The sequence below is a fragment of the Callorhinchus milii genome, unplaced genomic scaffold, assembly GCF_018977255.1.
Source record: "Callorhinchus milii isolate IMCB2004 unplaced genomic scaffold, IMCB_Cmil_1.0 Scaffold7, whole genome shotgun sequence".
NCBI classification, from domain to species: domain Eukaryota; kingdom Metazoa; phylum Chordata; class Chondrichthyes; order Chimaeriformes; family Callorhinchidae; genus Callorhinchus; species Callorhinchus milii.
Genome location: NW_024704748.1, coordinates 19,851,897 through 19,877,583, shown reverse-complemented (window position 1 = coordinate 19,877,583; position 25,687 = coordinate 19,851,897). Strand labels below are relative to the sequence as shown.

At 37.3% G+C, this 25,687-nt stretch overlaps 1 protein-coding gene across 1 annotated transcript in view; it reads left to right on the top strand.

Annotated features, from left to right (window-relative positions):
- Positions 1-25,687, top strand: part of plce1 (phospholipase C, epsilon 1) — a 122,811-nt gene that overhangs the window by 36,979 nt on the left and 60,145 nt on the right. Inside the window, 1 exon segment of the mRNA XM_007896684.2 lies at positions 21,374-21,659. Coding sequence (XP_007894875.2) covers positions 21,374-21,659 — 286 coding nt within the window.

The window sequence follows — 25,687 nt, the reverse complement described above, 5'->3', positions numbered from 1 at the left end:
TGTTTTGTTTCTGATAATGATCTAAACAGTCTGAGGAGGCAAAGAATTAGTTAAGCAGTGTCATCCAAGTGTTTGGCTGCGATTCCCTAAAGATGTTCTCGGATTCTGGTGACCTGTTGGTGTAGCAGGTGACACACTCTTGCTGAATAATAGATTTGTAGATTTATGCACATTCAGGCTATGGTTGAATTCAAAGTCTTATTGTTCATATCACAGACTCCAAACTGCCAATTCCAATTGTTTGATGTTTTTTCGTCAGCTGCCAGCTCCTGTACACAGAAACGTGTTGGCTGAACTAGTCCGTGCTTGTCATCCCAAATCCCCTTTGCTAATGTTATTCATTTTAGAATTTAGGTTCCAAATTTCTGTTAAAGAGATGCTAGATAATTGAACAATAAGCGTAACATAATCAAAAATAAGAATTTATCTTGATTTGCAGACCATTAGAGGAGTCACTTAAACATTTCTCTGTTGGGAAGGTACATGTTTTGAACTTTCAGATGCTGTCTAGGTGGGCTCAGAGGAAAGTCCTTTAACTAGAAAATGTGAGTCAACTAATTAACTGTTGGTATATGAATACCCTTTGTACTCCTGCGCTTTTACTGCTGTGAAAGAAAGTAATTGAGCTACGATCCAAATATACTGTACAGAGTTTTGTAATTCTTTCCCCCCAGGGATACAATTTACAATATCTGTGTTTCATTTCTTCAGTCGCTGTGCCAGATGGAAGGAGTTCAGTACTCAACTGATGCTGAGAGCTCGCTTTCAGTTTGAAGGCAAAAGCTCATAAACTCCTTACAGTACACCTAAGGTTATCCTTACTCACTGCAAGTGAATCTAGACCAATGACACCTTGTGCTTTTTTCTTTTTCTCCTCCCCTCATTGCTTCTTATTTTGCAGATGGGAATTTTCATGACTGGTGTTCAACTCCACTTACAAACATTATTCACAGAGGTGATATTGGGGTTGTATTTGTGCAGTGTAACTGAGCTTAGTACAAAAGGAGAGATTCCCTTCATATTGAGTTTGTTTAACTCAACGTTACCTTAGTTTATGAAGGATGCACACGTTGATATCCTTCTGTAGGTTGGGGCTATTTTTTCTCACTTGTGCAGTTTAATGTGTTTTTTTTTATTTCATGGAGAATTGAAAGCAAACTGCAATAGATGACTTATTTCAAGGGAGTGGAGGAGGGGTGATTTGGGCAGCTGTGGAGGAGTTGAGTGTTTGCAGATGTTTGCAACGAGGGAGATATGCGATGCTTGCTCCCTCTACCATTCAAAACAGAGTGAAGCTTGTACAGGAAGGTGCAGCATGTGGAATAACTCTCAGGGTAGAGGGTCAGCCACTTTCTCAGTCAAACACAAAGAATGAAACAGCTAAGGTAATTATGGTTCCACTATTGCTGTTTCCGAGTATCAGTGATAACAAAGATTTGAAAGCTATAAGCATATGTGATGCTGTTCAGATTTATTCCCGAGAAACGGTTTAAACTTTATGGTGATATTAATATGGTATAGTGACATTCCTACTGTCTGGTGAATTCAGTATATAATAAATGTAGTAAAGAATCAGGAGTCTGGTCTACTGGTTTAAATGTTTCTTTTTATTATGAGTATTGTATGGATCATTCCAGTTTTTGTAATGTTTAGTGTGTACCTATATTGTAAAGATAAGTTTTATACCTGTCAGTCTCTGCTAGACAACGTATACCCAGTGGATGTGTCTCATAGAGCTGAAAGCTGTTTCTTCCCAGCAGGCCCTTTGGGTGCATGACCACCATTAAGTGCTTCAATCTATACAGTGCCAGGCTTTTTTCAAGTCGTTCATTTTTGCTTACCTCCTTTCTAGGTTATTAAAAAAAAAGTTCAGCTTTTGAATCTCATATAACATCTTCTTTTACATATCAACTAGTTTTCCAGACCTTTCTAAGGAGGAATGTTGTAAAGTAGAATTGAACAAAGAAACACAAACGTGAAACGTAAACAAGCACAACTATAACCTGTATTAAATTTTAGATTTTGATACAGAAATGCTACCATGGTCCTGGTACCAATGTCATAACACTGTCCACATTTAATGAAAATAGATTCACTGGTGTGTTTCCTGGCATCTTTCATCTTAATGCATTCTTAGAGAGCACCACATTCAGGGAACAATGTTTGTGCAATCTCTTTGCTTAATTTGCAAACAATATTAATCACATTGGAATGAATACATTGTTGTGCCACTCATATGAAAAACCGAAATATGCCTTCTCTTATTCTTTATGAACACATTTTTTGTTGCTGAATACATTGGCTCTTTAACATGAAACAGATGCTTCTTAACACATACTACACTAAATTGCAAATAAAGGTATTAACTAATGAAAATTTTAATATTAGTTAGTTATTAAGAGTTATTTATAAGAAAACTGAACTTTGTAACCGACACAGGCATGATGGCATGAATAGCCCCTTCTGTGCTGTAAGATTTTATGATTCTATGCTTTTACACTGATTAACTCGAACAATTGTAACAATTACAGTGCAACCCTAACTGGCTTCAAATAATACCAGAGCGGAAATCTCTTATCGAAATCTCACAGAGACCGCTTGGGAATTGAAAGCTACAATGCTATACTAAATATTATAAATAATAATAATCTTTGTAATTTGCCTGGTTCCTTATCAAGTTGTGAGATACAAAGAACTTCACAGAGGTTTCTGTAAAGTGTGTATTGCACCTCCCAAAATGCAGCAAGTCCCCAGCACTGTATTGGAGTGTCAGCCTAAACTGCGTCAACATTTCAACTTTATACTAACCTTTTATAGCATGCAAATGGTTTACCTCCAAAAAGATTGTGTAAAATTAAGGTGGAGTATAATCTCTCCACCCTGTCTTTTCCTGAACCAATGTTACAATCACTCCTGAACTAATGACAGTACATAATGTTTGAATAACCAAGAATCAGCATGGAGTATACTTTATACAGAACATGTTGCACAATGCACGTCAGCTGCTTTTACAGCAGCTGAGTATTTAAAGGATTTGTCTTGCTTTATCACCACATGAAAACATTATATTAGTGTGTCTTATGTCATCTTAATAGAACTGAAAATAAAGAAGTACATATTGTGATAGAAAAATTAAGGGACTGAATGTTGATTTATTGGCATTGAAATATATTTGACTTTGAATTGTTTGCTGCCTTATGATAAATCTTTTCCATGTGTTAATATTTGGGAAGTCAATGCTGGCCATTGATATAATAATAATCCTTGCATTTGATATTGCGCCTTATCACGTCTTCGAGACATCTCCAGGGGTTTCACAGAACATTTTAAAATGAATTGACTGTATATTTGTTGCCCACAAAATACATAATCATCACACTTTACAATATAATTTGTGAAGCACTTTGTGAAACGTCCACCAGATGTGAAATAGGATTATTATTACATTAAGGATTAGCTCAAGGTTCTCTGATGGTTGATTGGATAAATACATCATTTGGTGTGGTATAGAACCATACATTTCAGAATGTTCCCTGATTTCGTATTGGTCTAGGAGGTGATCTCAATCAGGGCTGTGGGAGAGACATTGGAATTATTTTTGTTGAATCTGAGCTTGGGATAGGGAATGAAAATCTGACAGAGTTACTAATCCTGAAAGGCATCCACTGTTTCTTTGTCCGAACGTCAAATGAGGACAGTGTTGCGTTGGCTGTGAAGTCACTGAGTTGTAGTAGTCCTTGTATCCACACAATCTAGGCTCACATATGAAGAATGGTTATTTTGTCAAAGTAGCAAGGAAATGTACCCCAGCACGAGTCAATGCCTAGAGTGAAGAAAATAATAATAATAATAATCCTTGTATTTGATATAGCGCCTTATCACATCTGCGAGATGTCTCAAAGCGCTTCTCAGAATATACTGTAAAGTGAGTTGACGGTATATTTTGTGGGTGGAAAGAAGGAAAAAGGAACCAAATTAATATCAATTGCTGTTTCAAAACGATTAAAATATCTCTTAGAAACAGAATTGTCAGTTTTATTCTGGATTTTTCCTTTCAGTCTTTAATTTGGGTTTTGATTTTGTTTTTACAATGTTTTCAATTTGGTATGGTTTGAATGCTACTCACTGTAGATTCCCATTTGTTATTTGAGAACAAGGTTTATTTTCCCTAAAGTCATGTTCCTTTTCACCATTCCCCAGCTCAGAGGGCAGGTTCCCAAGCCTCTGCTGACACTGCGCACTGGAAATTGCCCTAGACTGGCCCGTGTTGACCTCCCCGCTGTTTTTATTTTGTTTTTCTCTGTCTTTTATGGAGCCTCGATTCGTAATCACAGCTAGGTCAGTGAACACACTATATGAAGAATCACAGAGAACATTCAGTTTCTAATACCATTATAATGTGATGTGATTTAACCTTCCTTCTTAAATGTACAGTAAGGAATACAACACATCTCTTGGCCACACTCCATCTTGTTCTTTTTCCATTAAATGTAATGTGTATATGTCAGTGCAGAAATTTGCTTTGAGTAGGCTTATCATCTCTGCTCATTTCACTTTTGCGTTACTGTTTTCCTCGGTCATATTCTATAACTAGTTTTGTATTTATAAGCTAATACAACTAGGACACTTTTTGCCAGATCACAGACTCAATATTTAGGACGGTAAACATTGCACAAGTCTGAAAAGAGAGGTAGAACAACAGCCAATCGAGTTACAATATACCTCATACTATTACAGTGCAGTTCATACAATGAAATTCAATGGGCACGATCCTGTCAGTATCTAGCTGCAGTATATTTGGTATCACCGAAGCATGTTAACCATTAAAAAGGCCGAGAGTACTGATTATTAGCCATGTCCTTAAAACGTGAAAATAATGCATACACATATGAACTCAGTACATTTATTCAAGGTTCCCCTCTCCTGATTTCCTTCTTCACCAAATTTGGGTAACAAAACAAAAGCCGGTTTATGTTCAAAGCTGAAATGCTATTTTTCTGCCAGTTGCCTGGGGTGAAAAAAAGTGTTATCATAATACAGTGAGCATAATATCTTCAGTGAGCATTTCATGAATTCTTAACATGCAAAACAGGCCCGTGAGCTCCAGTATCTTTGCTAAAGATAGGGGATGGCAATGTAAGCCTGAACTTCAGATTTCTCTTTGGTCCGCTGGATGTGTAATACATGCGGAAACCCATCACCATGCTTAAGAGTATCCAAACCAGACTGAGAGTTCCACACTCCAATTCTATCTCTAATCCAGAAAAGGATAATCAATCTTTCTCCTCTACCTTTCTCTACCTTTTCCAGATACAATACTTAAATCTTAAGCAATAATCCAAATGCTATGTATTATTTAAGGGGGCAAAGGCCTCTTTTTTGCTTCCTAAGACCACATACTAGCAGGCAACCCCAATCAGTGTTAACTGTCAGTTGGCTAAAAAAGTCCTCCCAAAATAACCTTTGTGTATCTGTCCCTAAATCAAATAATTGTTGAATCCTGTATGAATCCTTACAGTTGCAGGAATGTGTTATGTTCCTTTTAGATGCCCTATGTAGTTTCTTGTTCCACCACCTGTGCTGGTGATCTGCTCCACATCCCTATCATATTTTACTGAAGAAAAAGTCCCTAAACTTTCCATTCACATTTCTTGTATTTATATTGAAAATAAGATCGCTTGTTCAATTTTGCAGATTTAGCAGAATACTTATCAGAATCCAAATGTTCCAACTCTTCATAATGTTAAATACCTCTGTTGAATCTTCCCGTCAGTCTATTCTGTTCAAGGCGGAAATGCCTCAGGGTAGTTAACCTTTCCTCAAAGCTCTGTCCCATAAACCCTTTACATTTTGGACACTAGTTTTGTTCTATCATGATTGAAGCTCCTGTTTCCTCTGGAGTAGCCTTGAAAACACCTTTTGTTGAGTTGGGTCTCAGCTCCTTTGAAAGTAGCAGTGCTACAGACTGCCTTTACATTACAGAACTCCTGCTGTTGTTGGAGCTGCCATTGGTAGCAGCAATTAAATGTATGGGGAGATTAGATCAGGGATTAAATGTTTGGGAAGCTATAGAACCACACCTACATGCTTTTTTTTAGGACTTATCCAGTAAAAATAAAGTTTGATTCTGGATAGCCAGGTTCACAGTGGTTCTGCTGTTTGACCTAGATCTGTACTTATCCCTAGAAATGCATTTTCAAATCATTATTTCGATTTCAAAGCGCTGCAGTTGATAAATGACCGTACAGTGACATCAGCAGCAGCTAGATCAAGATTGCAAGTTCAACATAAACCACCAAACTTCTGTTTTTTTTTGTTCAAAAGCATTCTTCAACGTAGATGTTGGGTGAACATAAAGTTTAAAGCAAGGTTCATAGCTGAGAACTACAAATTGATAGTTCTTCCATAAACTATCACTGTAACTGTGCATGAGCCAGCTTTGTTCAACATAACTAAAAGAGTGCTATACTTTATTTTTCTCCATTGACTCTGAAGTTACTAAAAGCCTCTTATTTGAGTCTTGTTTAGTTAGTGGACGAATGTCATAGTAATGCTTAAAAGATCATCATAGGAAACGAACTCGCTGTGCTTAAACTGCAAAGTAAATTCCATGGATAATAAATCCAATTACTGCAAATATTACATGCTTGAAAGTAACTGATTCATTATCAATAATTAATCAGTCTATTAAATATTATAAAATCAGTCCTTTTAGCCAATTCCTGTATTTAGATCCATCATATTTATTTTTCCTACATTATTTTGACTAACTCTGATCTTGTTTGCGATGTTTTACTGAAACAAGCATTAATATGAAAACAACAGTCTAAACAGTGAAAATAGGTATTTAATTATGCCCATAATCACTGAGTATTCAAACATAGCTAAAGACCAAATTATATGATGCATAATTGAAGCTGAAATGGATTCAGCTTCATATTGGTTTGCGTGGGAGAGTTTTACCTCCCCGCGCTTCCAAATTTATTTTGTGACAAATCGTGTTTTTCTATTTTCATTCATTAGTGGGCCTGTATCTTTATGGGTGGTGGTGGGGGAGGGATGGTTAACTGGTAAACATGGGGAATATTTCATGTTTAAAAAGCTTTATAGTCTTGCATTGCTTTTTTTCTTGTGAAATTTCCTCACATCTTATTGCTGTCAGTCAAAAGAGAATAATGAGAAAAGAGTTTGCTACTTTTGCTCTGTAAACTCCTCTAAAGTCCAGAGGTTTCTTCACCTATTCCAAATTAAACTGTTTTCAGCAGTCGTTTTCAAATGAGGTATATTTGCAAGTAGCTCAGCACTTCCTTTTCATTTTAAGTCTTGTACAGTATTTTCCACAGATGTGGACAATGCACAAGAACGGGAAAATGAGCCTACTGCTTATTGCCTGAGCCCCTCTTTCGCTAGAAAGGCTGCTTATCAGGAAGCCTGGGGTTTTACAGGAAGGTCAGGCAAGGAAACCTCTTGTACTGTCCCAACCATCAGCAATGTGCTTCTACTTACAGTTTTGAAGAAATAAATAACAGATAGCAATCATCCAAAAGCAAATGGCAAAATAAGCTCAAAATTGGACTCACTCGACCATTTTCCATCCTAATGCTGCATTAGGCTCTAGTTTGTGTCACAGTGAGTTGAAATTTAAAACTTGGAAAAGTTCAATAAGTTCTTCTGTGCTTGCCAATTTATTTCCTAACATGGATTACTTCCATGCTGAAATTCTGGTAGTTTGCCAATCCAATTCACCTTATGGAATATGTTAAGTGTTGGCCTGTGGTTTACTGATTTAATTGCACAGTTGGTTTCTAGGCTTCAAGTTGTATATGGTATTGCTCTCTCAAAACTATTAAGGTCACTTTTGAATATATTAACTAGACAGCAGTTTGACCATTCTGTCATTGAACAATCCAGGGTATGTAACATTGCAAATGCAGGGTTACAGGAAAACACTGTACCTGAAAAGTGGAAAATATTCAGGAATCTGAAACAGCCAATTCAGATCAGCTGGTCATCTCCCCATCAACAGAGCAGGGAGAGACTTAAGATGACTGATGTGACTGACACAAGGCTCTCTAGAACCTTACCACAACTTATATCTAAAGATTATCGAAATCACAGCGACTCGCCAGTGCAGGAATTAATGGAGTAGCCAGATTGAATTAAAATAGTTCATTTACATATCATATTAATTTAAGTTGATTGTATCTAGTTTTCTGTAATATCTACTAAGACTTCTTTTATTCCTGGCATACTATATCATTCTAATATCTCTGCCCTCGTCATTTTGCTTGATTAATTTTCTGATTCTAAAAATTGCTTAAAGCAAAGAACAGAAATGCCCCTCTATTCTGTCACGTTAAATAGATTTGCACCTCAGCTAACTAGATACTACCTGTAATTTGTTTTAAATAATATTTTGTTCACAAGAGGCTTAAACAAGTTTCAGAGCTATGTTTGGGGATTGGAGAAACAAACAGTGGCTGATCAGTCTTATTTAATTTGCCACCAGAGAATAATGTCTTTACACCATAAATATATGTCTTTTTAAATACTGTCTGCTATTCTTTTAATGGCAACTCACAGTACCTTTACAGAAAACTGTTAGAGGGTTCCCTCATGATTTCTGCAGCCGTGCTATGCCTGATAGTGGTCGAACTTTTAAAAAAATGTCGATATGCAGGTATACTGTCAAGTCAAGGCTCAGCTAACTTAAACTCGCCACTATCTCTATTGATGTCCTTCTGCGGAAATGGCACCACTTTAACTTTGAAATGACTCACTGACGTTCAGAAAATATTTGAGCTTCGGCAGCCAGGAACTGGAATCAGTGGAAAGCTGAGCATACACAAGTCAGACATGAAAAAGAATAATAGCTTGGAATCTGAAATGAATTTATGCTATAAATGTAGTAATAACATTTCGAAGAATCCTGCATTGTGCCAGAGCTCTTTGACAACTCTATTGACACTGTCTCCAAAAGTAAGAGAAGCGCAGAATTTTCCAAATTTTTTTTAAAAAAAAGTTCATTATAAACAGGGCCCTATTTGGTCTGGCTGCTAAGCTCAGGGTCTGGACTGTAGTGTACACCAATCAATTATTTGCAAGATAAGAAGAGAGTTTCAGAGAAGGAAGACCTGTGGACATATTTGATCTCATCACTCCGAAATACCAACCACTTGTTTATAAACAAATAAGCTTTAAAGTGTGGAGCATAGTCCAACAATGCCATGGAGACGCCTCTTTATGGTGTCTTAAACCAAGAGTTTGCCACTATTTCATTACAAATATTTGTTTCAAAACTCTTGTAGGAATATTTGGAGTATCAAAGATACTTATCAATGCACATATTTGTAATAGTCATTGATTTTGCAAATGTGACTCCTATAAGCTAACAGTTTAGTCATCATGACTAAAGTTACTCTACAATTGCTGGATCTCTCGCTCTCGCTGGGAGTATGGCACCGTTTCTTATTTCTCATTGAAGTGAAGTAAAGCAAAGACACATTCTAAACAAAACTTAATCGATAAATTGGAAAGAAATCTGACTCAAAATGTTGTAAGCCTTTCTGTAGAATGAAGGAACTAGGTGAAAGAGTATTTATGAAACATAAAATCCATGTCACATACTCTGGGATAATAAGAACTCATTATAAACCTCCCATTTAACTGTTCAGGCGCAAATGTATCAAGTGGATTAGCTGCTGGCCTGCGCTGCTGAGACCTATGAAGGACCATTCTGCACATCTGGCTATTGAGGTTCCAGAACATCTTCATCATCTGCTCCTTATCTGAATTTTCAAGACCACATTTAGAGAATTGGCTGAAGCTCCCCAATTGCACAGTGGATAAAGGCACAGCGTGTTGCAGTACAAAGCAATTCTGACTTCCATTAGTTTGCAATGCAATACAAATCCTGGGATTAGTTGATTGATCTCAGCCAGAGCAGCAATTGGGGCTCTATAAACATTTACAATTAGGGTAGAGAAATCCAGGGTTTCTGTTTATGATCACTATTTAGAGAACCCTACAGGAAACATGTGCATGTATGAATATTGAGAGGAGAAATTTCATATGAGTCACCTAGGTCAAAGCTTACACTATTTTCTTAGTATTTCACAATATTCAGCGTATGGAAAATCTGCAAATGCATTTTGAAGCTGTTTTTCTGCAGGTTCTTTAAAGATCTACCGAGAAACAGCTTAAAAATAAGTGAATTTAAGAAATTTCCATTTCTGCAGCCTATGAAATGCTATGAAAATAGTGTATGTCTAGACTCGGGGAGAATTTCTTCCCTAAGGCACATCAGGATTGGATTTGGATGTGATGTCCCACATAGTTCAATAGCCTTCTAACACTTTCTGCCTTGTCTCACCCCAGAATAATGGCACTTGAACAAGATACCACAGACCAGAGGGCACTTGGTGATTGTGGAACCATGCTTCCCAGTTGACGGAGTCAATCACCTTCTGGTGATGAGAGGGGAGAAAATTGAAAGAGAATAATGGTAGAGATAGAACATAATTAAAGTACTTGAAGATAATTGCTCGATGGAAATCAGAAATTCTGCCCTTAGTCCATTCTTCTAGTGCAGCTCCGATAATGGTTGGTTTTACAATTCTAAATAGTTTGGAGTCGCACAGTTCCTCTGTGGTCTGATTTTGTACCAAACATCAAAACAGATGTTCTGGTAGTTCAAACAAAATGGAACTGAAAATGGTACAAAAAAGACAGGGTAACTAAACAATATTATACATGTTATGGGAGCCTTTGAGGCTTTTTAAACAAAATTCCTTTGGAGTCTTATAAAATATTGATGGAGTGCCAAGTAATGCGCATGGTGTAATCCATGGGAACGCCATTGGGTTTCAGAGCCTGTGCCAAAAAAGCAGACGTGAAGGGTGAAGGATTATAACTCAAAGAGAGTAGAAATAAAACATGACAGTTCAAAATTCGGCTTCTGAGTATTAATGTGTTGAACAATTCTGCTTTGAAAACTCCAAAGAAAATCTGAAACAAAAGGTATTCAAAAATGTGTCAACAGACAATTATTCCTCTATCTAGTGAGACATAATGTCTCTTTATTTCCAGATGGCAGAAACAGTGTTGCTTTGCCCCATCTAAATCTGTCAGAAGTAGATATAATGTGGGTGGTCCTGCTGTAGATTTAATTTGATTTAGTTTAATGAGCAAGTTGAGATAATGGGGGGGTTTCCTTAATATTAGATTTAGATGTTGTTCTGTGTTATATGTAGACAAGTTTATTGGGCTGCTATTCAAAGGTTCATAATACGTCTGCCTAATATTGGGTTTTCAGTTTCTCTGTCCCTATCAAATTGCTAACCATTCATATACTTTAACCAAATCATCCAAAGGCATATTTCCAAAACATCTGCACATTACTGGTAGTAAGAAAAATAAGTTTTAAACAATATTCTATTCAAGACACAATTCTTCTATATAATTTGGACAAAACTGGTTCTTATTCTTCAATATTTTCTAACTTGTTCTGTGTTTGTGGTCCAAGGCTAGCAACATAACCCTTGCATTTTGGTAATCTTTCCAGAACATTTGGAGCATTCAAATCAGCACTTTCAGCTCATATGCTGTTTGACATAATTTCTCCTCATTTCCAGAGTTCCAACACTGGAACACTGCTCTGACTGTGCCAGCCAAACATTTCTTTATCTGTGCTGACTTGAGAATTACATTCTGTGAAATATATTTACTGGAAAAAATAACCTTCCTATGTGCTATATGTACAAATGTGATAACTTTATGAAGGAACATTATATTAAAAACCTTGCAGCAGTTTGCTCAAGTAAAAGGATTTCCTCAAATTCCATAGGATAAAATCGTAAGTGTTAAAGTAAGTGTTACAAATGATTTTTTATGAGTTTGGTCAATGCATTAATTAATTAAATAGTTTAATACTTTGTACAAATATTCTAAACTACTACCATTAGATCTGCAGTGGAATAGGATTCAGCAATGCTTTGGGATGTAGGCACAGCTGGGCCTTTTCCATAAACTGCACCATTTTAAGATCTGGCTGTTTCAGAATTAGTTACTTAATTAATTGTGGGAGGGGGATGATTCTGTTTACAAAAGTTATATAAGAGCAGAATAAGTGAGCATGTGGGAATAGAGCAAAAGCCTGTGCGGCAGTTCTGAGAGAGGTTACTTCGGATCAGATAGGCAGGCTGTGTGGGGACTGCTACACGAGGGCATGGGACTCATATGAGAGGCTGTGTGGGAACTGCTAAGAGAGGTTATATGTGTGTACGCATAAGACTGGCTGGGTGGCCTTCAGAAGGTAAAGATCTAATAATGCCATTGGTCTTACAAAAGGGCACTCAAAAGCCACCGGGTTTTATTTTTTTCTACTTAGTGTATTTCCTTTAGTGTAGGATTTGAATTTGTTCTTTGAATTCCCGGTGTCCTGGCCAAAAATCCCCCAAAGAAAAAATCAGTCACTTTTTTCATCGTGGTTTGTGGGACATTGCTGTGCACAATTGTGCTGCTGCGTTTGTCTACAGATATGCAGTCACTCCATTTCATAGTAAATCCTGTGAGGCGATTTGAAATGTCCTTCTGACGTAATAGGGAGCTATACCAAATGCAAGGATTATTATATTTTATTATTTGTCTCTTTCTGGAAGTGATTTCCAGGTGCCTGCTTCCAGGATTTGTGGTTTATACTTTCAATGGCAAATCAGAGAGTCCTTTGTAAATGAGATCACTTTGGTATATAGATGTTATAGATGACAGTATTAAAAGGGTATATGAATCTCAGCCCTGTACCCTGGAGAGGTGTGCAGCATGAAATGTTGCTGAGCAGATTGTATAATATTCTGTGTAATTTTTTCAGGAGAATGCCCCAAGAGCCTAATGTTGAATTTAACCTGTCATAGCTTCATTCTGAAGTAGAAAATTGCATATTTAAGCAAGGGAATTCTTAAGAGCACCTAGTTATATTTCTGGCGCCTGTGTGTCTGTGTGTAAAGAAAAGAACTGTTTTGTTTGGTGTTATTCTAAGCAAGGTTTCAACCTCTATTGGGAGATTAATGCCCATGTCGAGATCAAAAAGAACACAGAAAATACTTCAATTCATATCTCACTGACAAACTAGAAAATTTATTCTGCAGTGCAACTTTCGTACTTGTTTAATTCTTGTTGGGGGAGCAATTATTTTCACTATACTGGCTAGGGACCTTTCCCAAACAGCTTTCCACAAATTATCTGCACAGCTGATAATGCTGCATTGGCATCTTGGGTGGATATTGCTAAAGGGATGGAGGGAAGGAAGTGACTGAAAAGGAACTTCAATCCATTGCAGCCAGGAGAGGGAGCAGGAAGGAAGATGGACAAATGGAGGTTGTATTATGTATTTTCAAAAAGTTCTACAATTGAGTTCTCAGACACATGTTTCTTCCTTGTCTGTCAGTGATATTCTACATTTAGGGTTAAAAGTACTGAATATTGCTATATGAATATGTAAATAGTGCACTTAACAGTGGAAGCAATGGCACAAGAGATCGAATAATTTATCACATGGTCAGCTGCTTAGTGGGAAATAGTGAAATACAGGTACCTTTTGCTCAGAAGCAGATATTTGGGAGAGTAGTAGTGAGTTTTATGAGCAGTTAATGTTCTCTGAGTAGTTCTACAGTTCACTCAAAACTTGAACATTTTAATGGATGAAAACATAATTGTAAAAATTTTAAAATGTGCACTTTTTTGGAAAAAACGTAACATATGTGGGACAGAAATTATTCATTTAAATCGGATGTAATTTGTCTAGTTGGGGATGTGATGTGTGAATTTTGACTTGAATGCTGTAATGACTGAAGGAAGGAACTTAAATCATTGATATAAAATCCTATCAATGGCTATACTATATCATGTCATTTGCACAATTCATATCAAGAAGTGTAAGGACTAACTCTTTCCACTGGTCACCTAAGAACTCAACTCTACAAAGTCTGAAAGTGGTGTGTGGCTGGAAACCAAATAGTCAGTGTGATTCATTCAACTGAATTCAGATAGTTTATTACTGCTGCAGAATTGATAGTTATAAATCTAACCAAGATTTGGTCTGTCATTAAACAAATCCCAGGTCAAACAAACGCAAGTCATCATCACCAATCTACCTTGTAAGTTGGCAAACCTGTTTAACCACTGATTGTGGAATCAGTGGTTTTGTTGTACCTCTGGTAGATGATGTATGCACCAAAGTACTTGAAGTAACTCATTTTCATTTTCACATAGTTAAGATTTCACATAGAAAGATTCTTTCTTTGCTATTTGAACAATTCAAGCTGTTGGTATTTTCTAGTCAGATGCAAAAATCCTGAAACTGTTTGGAAACCATCAATTACACCGTTGAACTTGATCGCTCTTTACATTATCAGAGAGAAAAAAAGAGGGAGCTGTACTCTGCAGATCATTCTAACTGACTTCAGTGTTTGATGCTGACACTGGGTCCTCTCTGAATTGGGGATAGTGTTAGTAGTGTAATACTCATTTTGTTTAGCATAAAGTTCACCCAAAACGTTTTTGCTACTGTTCAGGAGTTCTTGGGCACAACATCTTGCTGCTTGGATGAATCTTGGTCTGCTGAGATATTTTAAAATAGATGATAGGTTATCTCTGGTAACATGATTACTTTCATTCACTGAGTTACTATCCAAGAGACAGGGTCTTGTCTTTGATGATTTCTTTATATCTTAGTGTACTTTTATTACACATTGATTTGGCGCCATCAGATTTATTGAGCCATCTTACAAAGTCTGTATTAAATTCAAGACTGTCTCCTTGGTTTATATTCTACCTGAAATTTTGGACCATGTATGATAAACACACTTTTTGTTACTCATTCCATGAATGAACAGAGCATTACCCTAAAAACATTAAGTCGTTAAGTAATGGCACTGATTTTGAGAAAGCTCAGGATCAAATAAATGTAGTAAGTACTGTAAGTATAGCTTTGTTTCAGATTGTAATGATTTTATATTATTGCTTCCTCTTGCCACAGTGTCCCACTGTAAACACATCCTGTGATGGATTGAGTTTTTTGACCTAAGCTTTACTCACTGTTTCACCGTCAATTATGACTTTTAAAAATTTTTTGGGAAAGAGACATGTAGTGACATAAATAAGTTGAACAACACATAGCTCCTTTCCCGCAAATATGAGAATTGTTTTGCCAAACGATAAGAAGATAGTTGGGGAAGAAACTAAAACTCAAAGGTTTTGAAGAGGAGGACAAGTAGATAATCAAGGAACAAATTGAATAACTACTTTCTTTTTTTTTTACCCAGGAAGGACATAAAGAGCTTGCTATCTACCATCCAACACATCATATGAGCATCAGGATTTTTGACATTAGCAAACTAGAGGTTCTGGATAGGCTCATGCGGTTTAAGACTGAGAAATGAACTATACCTACATTTCCTAAATTGACAAAGGGGGATTTTTATGAAATCAAAGGGGAGATCTTAGGTAGCTAGATTTCCAAAAGGCTTTCGACAAGATCCCACACAAACGCCTCCTTTACAAACTGAAGTCACTGGGGATCAGTGGATATTGATCAGTAACTGACTAAACACAAAGAAGTAAAGTGTAGGGAGCAAGCAATTGAAGTTCAATACAGATAAATGCAAGCTACAATACGATACAAATAAGCTACTGCGTATAGGATGTAGACATGAGGCAAGCTAAACAGATTGAATGAATTGCTCTTTCAAAGAGCCAACACAGACTTGGTGTGATCTATTTGTGTTTATCTTTTCACCCAGGCATGGTACCTGTCTGGTTGCAAGTGTCAATTTGGTTACTGTGTTCCCAAAAACAACTTGTGATGTTGAGAACTGGACAATCCAATTGTGACTTATAGTTTAGGTTGCGTCGCATTTTGTTTTTCAACGCCACTCAGTCATTTACTTGGTTGTGAACGGTTGATAGACCTTATTTATCTCTCTTATGTAACCATTGTTGGTTTGTGTTTTAGAATGCTTGTAAGATATAAAATAAAACTCTATTTTCCAGGCACGGCTGCACTTACTTCAGTTTGTTATTTACTTCATTCCTGCTTGTGGGACATCGCTGTGTGCAAATTGGCTGACTTGTTTGCCTACAAAATACGTATCACTGCACTTTAATGTAAATTGTGTGTAGCACTTTGACACATTGTGGTGACGTGAAAGGCATTATATCCAATAATAGTTTTTTTTCATTATCACATCACGTACGGATCTACTATTTAGTTTATAGCTATTCCCACTAAGACACTGTATTTACATTGTCTAAAATTAATAGATTTTAAAAATAATATCTTAATTTTTATTTTGTTTACTTCCTTCTTCCTACAGACAACTTTAAACCTTGACTATGCAAACTCATAGCTTGTCTGTCTCCCCAACTCCTCCCTCCACAGGCTGCAGATCATCCAGAACTCTGCAGCCCGTGTCCTCTCCCGCACTAGGCTCCAAGACACTATCACCCCCATCCTCGCCCAACTCCACTGGCTTCCCATCATACAGAGATACAGTTCAAGATCCTGGTCCTCACCTTCAAAGCCCTCCACGGTCTTGCTCTCCCCCTACCTCTCTGACCTCCTAACCCCTTCCCATTCTGATCACTCCTTCCGCCCAGCGGGCTCTGGCCTGCTTCACGTCTTCCGCCTCGCTCACCCCACTATTGGCGGGCGGGGCTTCTGCCACTCTGCCCCCACCCTCTGGAACTTCATCTCTCTGTCTCGCCCCCTCCCTTGCCACCTTCAAGACCCACCACAAGACCCTCCTCTTCGACCATGCTTTCGATCTCCCTGCTTCCCCCCCTGCCCTTAAGTGTTGACTTAGTTGATTTAGTAGTGAATAGTACTGGAGTCCTGCTGCTCAGATCACATCGAGGAGGTGGTTTCAACATCAGGTCCATTGCACCAAAAGTGTCTTCTGCGAGTTAATACAGTCTTTGTCTTCATTTGTTCCTTAAGCGTTTACAGATGGTCTAATGGACCTCTCTAAAAACATTCAAAAATTTTGTGTGTTATAAAAGAGACAATAAACCCTTAATCCTGCAGCCAGATCAATGCAATGAAGAGTGGAACATATACTATCAATATCTAAGATATAATTTGTTTTTCTCTTTCATATGTACACACGACGTTTAACACAGTAGAGTTAAAATACTAGCTAGGTACAGTCTAGATCTGGCTGCAAACATGCTTTTGACAATCTCAACTGGGTACAAGTAAAAATGGCGATTAACTAAAAGCAGCAGAACAGCACTAGCTATGGTAGTGACTTATATTTGGCTTTTTCTTTTCCAGTATATTCTTCCCACGTGCATCTAAGGAAGCAATTTTATGTAACATTCTTTTAATAGTAAATGAATGATCCATTTTACTAGATTAAAAATGCAGAAAGAGTATTTTCAAAGAGAAGTACAGTGCTAAAGTGTTCTGTTGCCAACAGTTTCATAGAGTAGACTTGAATACAGTTTACATTATTTTATTCAAATGCTTATTATCTAGGAAACTGGTATAATTATAAATAAATAATCCTTGCATTTGACTTGGTGTCTTATCACATCAAAACATCTCAAAGTCACAACCTTTTGACTTAGAGACGAGAGTGCTACCAATTTAGCCAGGCTGATACCTTAGCCCAGGGACAGTAAAGGATAATGTTAAAGAACGAATGCTAATTCCCAATTTATTCCAACTTTCTACTTCACTCAGCCTTTATTACACTATTAGGTGAGAGGGAGAGATGGAAGTCACAGTTTCTTATAAGTTTGTTGACGGTGCCATTGGTTCCTTCTATATAACTAGGTGGAATCCTGTTTTATGCCCATCTGTCTAGGAACATACACAATGCTAAGAATTGAATAACTAGTCCAACTGAGCCACATCTATTCAAATGAAGGACAGCCTTGAAGAATAAATATGTGTCCATCTTTCACTATTCCATGTTCATCTAAACATATTAAATATGATGCAAAGAATACATCTCGTTGTGTTCCATTTCTTTTTATTGGGGGAAGGGCTGTTTAGAGTTTTTTATGTAGATAGATTAAAAAAAACTGAGGAACTTTACCAATCACTGGTGCACAGAAAGGCTCTCCAAGGCTCCTATACCGAACTCCAGTAGATACATGCCTAATGTATTTTAAAACTCTGACCACAAGAGCAAAAATGTACACACGAGTAGTTTTGCAATGAGGAAATAAATAACGGGATGGGAACACCTGTTGGAGAGTGAGATGTCTGAGTGACACTTGCTTCTGGATAATTCTGTTTCCAATATAGAATTGAGATCAATGAATCCTCCCCTCTCTGCTTCTCCATTAGCTATTTCCTGTTACTGGTGTTTTTACTGTACTCATGTCCTGTGATACAGGGGCATATTACTCTTACACTAAAACTATGAAATCGAGTCTGCAGAGATTAGAAAATATATGATCATATCCATCAAAATGTTATCACACAAATTACTCATGTTCCTCCACTGTTAAGCACTCTGGGAAATTACCCTGTGTGAGGGGAGCTGTATAAATGCAAGTTGTCGTTGTTACTCGTATCTAATCCGTCCAGTTACATAACTCACTATAAAATACAAAGTCATTGTGGGCATTTATTTTAAAAAGTCATCAACGTTTATTCGTTAACTTGGTCAGATACAGACTTACAGATCCCCAGAATTTTATCAATCAGTTTGTTACTCAATAGTCACTAAAAAGAAACAAAAATACATGGTTTGTGGATGAATTTATATTTTGAGAAGGTTCCGTTCTGTTCTTTAAATCGTGGGCCTACGACCTCTTCAGTGTTTTCCCCGAAATGAATTCTGTTCTGATGCCAACTTCACATCCTGCCTTCGTGCAAGTATTTAGTTGTTCACTGGATTCCCTCTGTGTGATGCAGATCCCCTGGAAACATAGAAGTAATTGTGGTCAACCACTGGGCTCAGTCGCTAAGATTGTAGCTGTATGCATTTAGGAAAGGAAATGATTTGAAGTTCACATTGCTCTACATTCTCCATGTTTTGTGTGTTCCACTTTAAAAGGAATGCGAATAGTAGGTCAGATTAATATCCAGTGCTGCTTTAGATCATAACTTCAGGTTTAATGCATAGTGAATGATTGTGCTCCTCATGAAAAAAAATGTTTGGCAAACATTTTTGCTTTGGGAATAGAGAAGACAATGCCTTGTTTTTGTTCTGATGATACCCCACACAAGTACTGGAGTGAAATGGTCAAAATTATTTACATTGTTGATCTGCATGTGAGCAAAACAAGGCTTTCAGTCAGAGGTTGTTACCCATTTAAGTTGAGAAGAACAGTTTTGATGCAGTGTTATTTATAACACACTTTCTTCTATCATATGGAAATACGTAGTGATAGACCTGATGAAGTAAAATAATACCTGAAAAGACAGTTATTTCATTTGAAAGGTTTCAGATGGTTTAACCTTAGTGACTATACAGCCTTTCTTATCTTGCCACAGTATATATTTGTTGATTATTTATCTGGCCACAAAGCAAACGGTTCCCACCTGGAAGTGCTTTACTTAATTGCTTTACTCAATCAAAATGCTTCCTTTCATTTAGATATGTTTTGCTAGTGTCAGCATTTTGCCCCTTAGGTAGGTCAAAATGGACACAATAAACAATTCTGACTCAGTTGCTATGCAACTGGAAAATGGCAAATCTCCATTGAATGATTCAATAGAAATACTGTATGCATGTCTTTGGTGACAGGGGGAGGGCAAGGGAAGGAAAGGTAATTTAGTTTTGTCCATAAAGTACACAAGACTAATCCATGTCCCCAATTTATATCACTCTACAAACAGCTTATTTACGTCCATCCTATTGAACCCTTTCATAATTTTAAACACCTCTTATAAGGTCTCCTCTCAAATGATAATAATAATCCTTGCATTTGATATAGCATCTTTTCACATCTTCTAGACGTCTCAAAGCGCTTCACAGAATATACTGTAAAGTGAATTGACTGTATATTTTGTGAGCGAAACGCGGCAGCCAATTGCGCACAGCAGTGTCCCACAAATTAGTCGTGGATTAAAGAAGAAAAGCTCTATTAACCTGTCCCAATTGTTCTTGATAATTATATCCTCTTATCTCTGGTAATATCCTATTAAGTCTACTCTGCATTCTCTCCATTGCTTCATTCTCCCTCTCCCTTCACCTGAATCGCTACACAATGAATTCCAAGTTTTAGCCAGGACACGTCAGGCTAAGTGGCTCTCCATGCTTTGGAAGAAGTCATTCCACTCTATTCTTGCACACCTCCTAGCAGCTGGCATTGGTATGTTGGCAGAAACCACTTTACCAATGAATCACTTTGTTCTGTCACACATCAAAGCAAAAAGGGTTGAGGCAAGAAGCTTTAAAACATAGTGATTTAAAAAAACATAAACATGATTATGTTTTACAATCACAATGCAAACTGTTGATAAAATATTTTTAAAAATGTAGTATGTTTATGTTGTACAGAGTGCTTACCAAATTTTATTAGAGAAAGGAGATAGTAACAGTGATAGGCAAACATTTCAAATCTCTGAACCATCTGTGCTTTTGTGCAGCTGAGTCAGAAACAATTTCCCTTAATAAAATCCAATCTCATGGTATGTGTGTAGGATGCAACTGAACAAACCACTGACATTTTCTATTTCTTTAAAATGAACTAGTGCCCTCAGAAATTTCAGTATCTGAGAGCAACCAGTATTTTCTGATTTCCTCTCTCAATGTGCCTGATTAATTTATGCTTGAATGCCTGAAGGGTTTGTTGTAGCAGCAGCTCAGTATCAAACTGTGAAGTTTGAGAAACTGTAGTGTGGGTGGATCAAGCCAAAGACTTTCCTCCTCTTTTCCCTTGATATTGTATTAGGTGCTAAAATCCCTATCTATTTGGTTTGTTAGTGAAATTGCAATTTGATATCTCTGGTGAAAATGATCATACGACCAAAAGCAGTGAATAGATATCACTGGCTTTGGGGAAGGAAAAGGATTCACCTCCAAGGCAAGTGATATCTATTAACTGCACTTTTAGTCAATGTGATAATTAGTGTATCATCATTGATTTAATAACCTGCTACAATTTTGAATCCACATAAAGTACATTTACCGCACAGGGCTGTGTGTCCAGGTACTACATTAGTGAGATATTAAACTGAGTGTCTTGTCTGTTTAAATCGTGTGGATATTAAAGATCACATGGCATTAATCATGAAGAGTTTCTCCAAGTGTGTTGGCCAGCAATCCTCTAGATAAAATTCTTCATTCACTCTTTGTGGGACGTTGCAATCAATTTTCACATTTTACAATATTTATTGTTGATCCATTTTTCACAGGCTCATAATGTGCTGAGAAGATTTGGTTCGGTGGAGACGCGTGATTATCTTCTACATCCTTCGAGGAAGATCTTGGCTTCAGCAGTGGTCTATAGGAACCGCAGAGGTGGGACTTGTACAAGGCCATTTCTCCATGAAGCTACGCCTGAACTCCGTGGCACTCTGCACGGGACTGCTGTTTCTGACCACGTCACTGGTGCTCTGCTAGAGGCTATCACATCCATCGGGGCGAGGAGTGTGCTTCTCAGTCCTTTAGGGGGAACCACTGGAAGAGCGATGCTTAAAGGTAAGCACTGAGGGAATTTTTTTTTCCAACTGAAAAAAAGATGCTGAGACATAATTAATGAGCTTTAATGGTATGATTTTGAAAAATATAGGAACACTTGTATGAATAGCAATTGTTCAAAGGTTTCAAAAATAGTGTGAAAAATAGTGTGTAGTAACCACTTGTTAATTGCTTTCCACCTTATTGTCCTCAATAACACTATCCAGTCCCATTTAACTGTACCTTCTAATTTCAGTATAATCTCACATTGGTAGCAATCACTCTTGACTTATCTCCATGTTTTCACTGACTCCTGTCATCATCTGCTGTTTTAGATTTTGGTTGCTATGCAACATGTTACTATCCTAAAGACCATGATGGCGACATTTGGTCTGATTTTCCATGGTGCTGACACAAACTTGGGCACAACATCTGATGATAATGCATCCAATTCACACTTGAATGTGAACTATCATGTTTCTCCCCCTCTAAGTGAATTCCACTTCTTGAATGAGGCACCACTTCATCAGACATTTCATTTGATGTGATGGGGAAGGAAAAGTAATAGGGAAGACTGTAGAAATCATTCTGCTCTATGTTCTTTCTGTACTGAATGTTTGCTTGTGTGCATCAACAACTTGCACTTAAATAGCACCTTCCACGCAAGGTAGGGTCTCAGAGCGCTTAAATAAAAGGCATGCAGATAAACAAATCGCGGTAAACAAATCTCCCAAAAACATATATATAATACGTTTGTTCTTTTTGGATAGACCAGTTTTGAATTTGTTTTGAAAAATAGTTTATGCTCCAATAAAATAAGCTTTTTCTTAACCTTATTTGGGCATGTGTTTAAAATGCTTAATGCCAAACATCGAATTAGTGCCCACCCTAAGGTTATTTGTGGTCAAATTGCTTTGTGCAGCAGTGTGCACAGAGACTGATAGTATTACTTGGCTGGTTGAATTTTGCAGTTTTGTCAAATTTCAACCTGTGTTGCTTTACAATCAATTTCAAAAATGTTCCTTAATGTTGAACAAAAACAAATAATAAACAAAATCTTCATTGGTATGATAAAGTCAAAGACAATGGTTATCACAGCATCTGAGAGTCATTTTCCATAGTATACTGTGCCAACTCTACATGATTAAAGCTTTCAGCTATAGCTCTTGCACAAAGATTTGTTTACATAACAAAGAGACATTGACTGTAATTAACCTGCAATTCCCAAAGTTATGCTTTTAAGCATATAAGAACGTTCCAATTAATAGATAAAGGATCTTGGCACTTCATTTATAGCCAATGTGCTATTCCCACCTGTATTGTTATACAGTGGAACACGATTGAGTGCAAGGCAGCACAATCTTTTTGCAGTGACTTTAAGTGGCAAGGCCTTCTTCTTATTCAGTTGCTGGTAAAGCTCATTGATAAATGCTTGCATCCATTCGTTATCAACTGTTTAGTGAAGGTGATTGATCACTCCTGCATTCTGTGGCAGGCCATTTATCAGACTTTATGTAAAGCTGCTGAGAGTAAACTGTAAATTGGGCTGTTGCTAAGCGTTTTTCTAATATTTTTAGATTTTGTTTCAACTGAAAATGTGCTCAAGGGCAACATATCTTGTTTTGGATTTGCCTCAAAATGCAAGTTTTTTTTTATAGATAAACATAAGATCACCTCAGCTTTACTAAAAGAATATAGCTGAAATGAATTGATCGTTCTCTGGAATTTAACTGTCTTTGGATAGTGTATACAACTTTAATTTTAATTGTTCAATGGTAAATTTGAGAAACATTTCCATCCATGCAGTCTTTGTTGCAGTTCCAATGATGTTAAGCATAGGTATTTCTAATTTAAACACTGTTGGGTGGTGCATTCTCTGACTGAAAAGATAACATCATTGGAACATACAGTATTATCCAATGGAACTAATGTGCAGGAGTATGGTTCAGGAGATTTTATACTAGCGGATGTTAAGGTTGAGTGGAATGTAGCACATCCAGTGCAGTCTGGTCTAAGGTATAGCTGACGTGTGATAATAAGTGAATGTATGCAATTATAACAACAACAACTTGCATTTATATAGCACCCTTCACACCAGACGGCGTCTCAGAGCACTTAACAGTGGCAGAACCACTGTTACCTATTACCCAAAGTAAGGGACTTTATAATAGCAACATTTGCATTATTATTACACTAAAATTGTTTTGGATTAATTCAGTAGGTAGGACAATATAAATATACTTTTAGTACAATGCAGTATACTTGTTTTACTCGGTATTTGAGTTTAACTGGTGAGATTTAATGCATTCTCGTAGATATCTGCATTATGTGAATGCTGCATTACATTATGGGGAGTGTTTCCAGTAAAATATACTGGGTGATATTGTAGCTGAAGAAACCGATTGATGAAAGGAATGTTTGATTGTCAGATCTGCAAAATTCCATCTGTAATTTACGGCATTTCTTAAAACAAATTCCAAATAAGAAATATGTGATCACTAAATTTCTAAAACATTGAATATAGAATGCATTCTTCATATTCCAATGTTTTAGAAATTCAAATTCAAGAAATTTGATCTGAAAACAATGGACCATCCGATAACGTTTAAGGGTGCATTTTTAAAATGATCTGCAGCTGGAGGCAAGCCCACAAATCATCTCAAGCTTGAAATTGCATTTTGTGTAAAAGATTTCAAGGAATAGTATTCCTTTGCAAAGATCCTGTGTATCGGCTGAAGGTTAAATGGAACATCCCCTGGATTCTTTGACACAGCTATTATTGAATGAGAATAAATGATTCGGTCAATGAACACATGCCGCATTGTCAGCAAGTGTCCTTGCCCTTGAACAAGAGCATCACAGTATCTCGCAGAATTGCTCTAAGGCTGAAAGACAAAGACTTAAATCAAAGGACCTTTCCAGTACCTTTAATCTATTTTACATTTGCAATCTATATAAAGCAAAACACATTCAACAAGGTGCGAATTCCAATTTTAAGACAGAAGTATGTTTTGGTCGTTAAAAGTAGCCTTCTGTCCTGAGCCTTGTACTAGCTGATAACAATTTATTTAAATGAAAGTGGCACTAGTAGAAGCTATGGCATTTATTCCCTAGTGTCTAATTTCTGGTACTCTTGAGCACGTGAACTTATAATAGAAACTGAAGTAATGTTTCCTGTAGAGTGGCGTCGGAGAGGCAAGGAGTGTGCATGACTTTCCTTATGTATGGACTTGCTGCGATTCATAATAAGGGTAACATTAACTAAAGCAAAGATCACAATTGGCAGTGTGTCATTCCTCTTAACAGCCTGCTTGTGTAAAATGCACTGACAAGTCGTGCTGAACCATGACACACTTTAGAATGGCAGATACTTCTAAACAGTTGTGTCTTGTTTGACCCTCAACTATCCTTCATATCCCACATACATGCCATGTCCCGCTCTGCTTTCCCCCACATCTGCAACATTTCCCGGCTGCGCCACTGTCTCACACCGCAGGCCGCCGAGACTCTCAAATACGCATTCATAACATCCAGGCTTGACTACACAAACTCCTTGCTTGTTGGCTTCCCAAACTCCTCCCTCCATAGACTGCAGATCATCCAGAACTCTGAAGCCCGTGTCCTCTCCCGCAACATGACACTAAACTAGGTGGGAGAGTAAGCTCCGAGGATGATGCAAAAAGATTACAACGGGATATAGATAGGCTAGAGGAGTGGGCGAGTAGGTGGCAGATGGAATTTAATGTGGGGAAGTGTGAAGTTATTCACCTAGGTAGAAAAAATAGAAAAACAGATTATTTTCTAGAGGGGGAGAGATTAGATAGTGTTAGTGTTCAGAGGGATTTGGGTGTCCTTGTACATCAGTCTCAAAAAGTTATTTTGCAGGTGCAGCAGCAACTAAGAAGACGAACGGCATGTTAGCGTTCATTGCAAAAGATTTAGAGTACAAGAGTAGGGAAGTCTTGCTGCAACTGTATAGGGCCTTGGTGAGACCACACCTAGAGTATTGTGTGCAGTTTGGTCTCCTTATTTGTCCTAGAGGGAGTGCA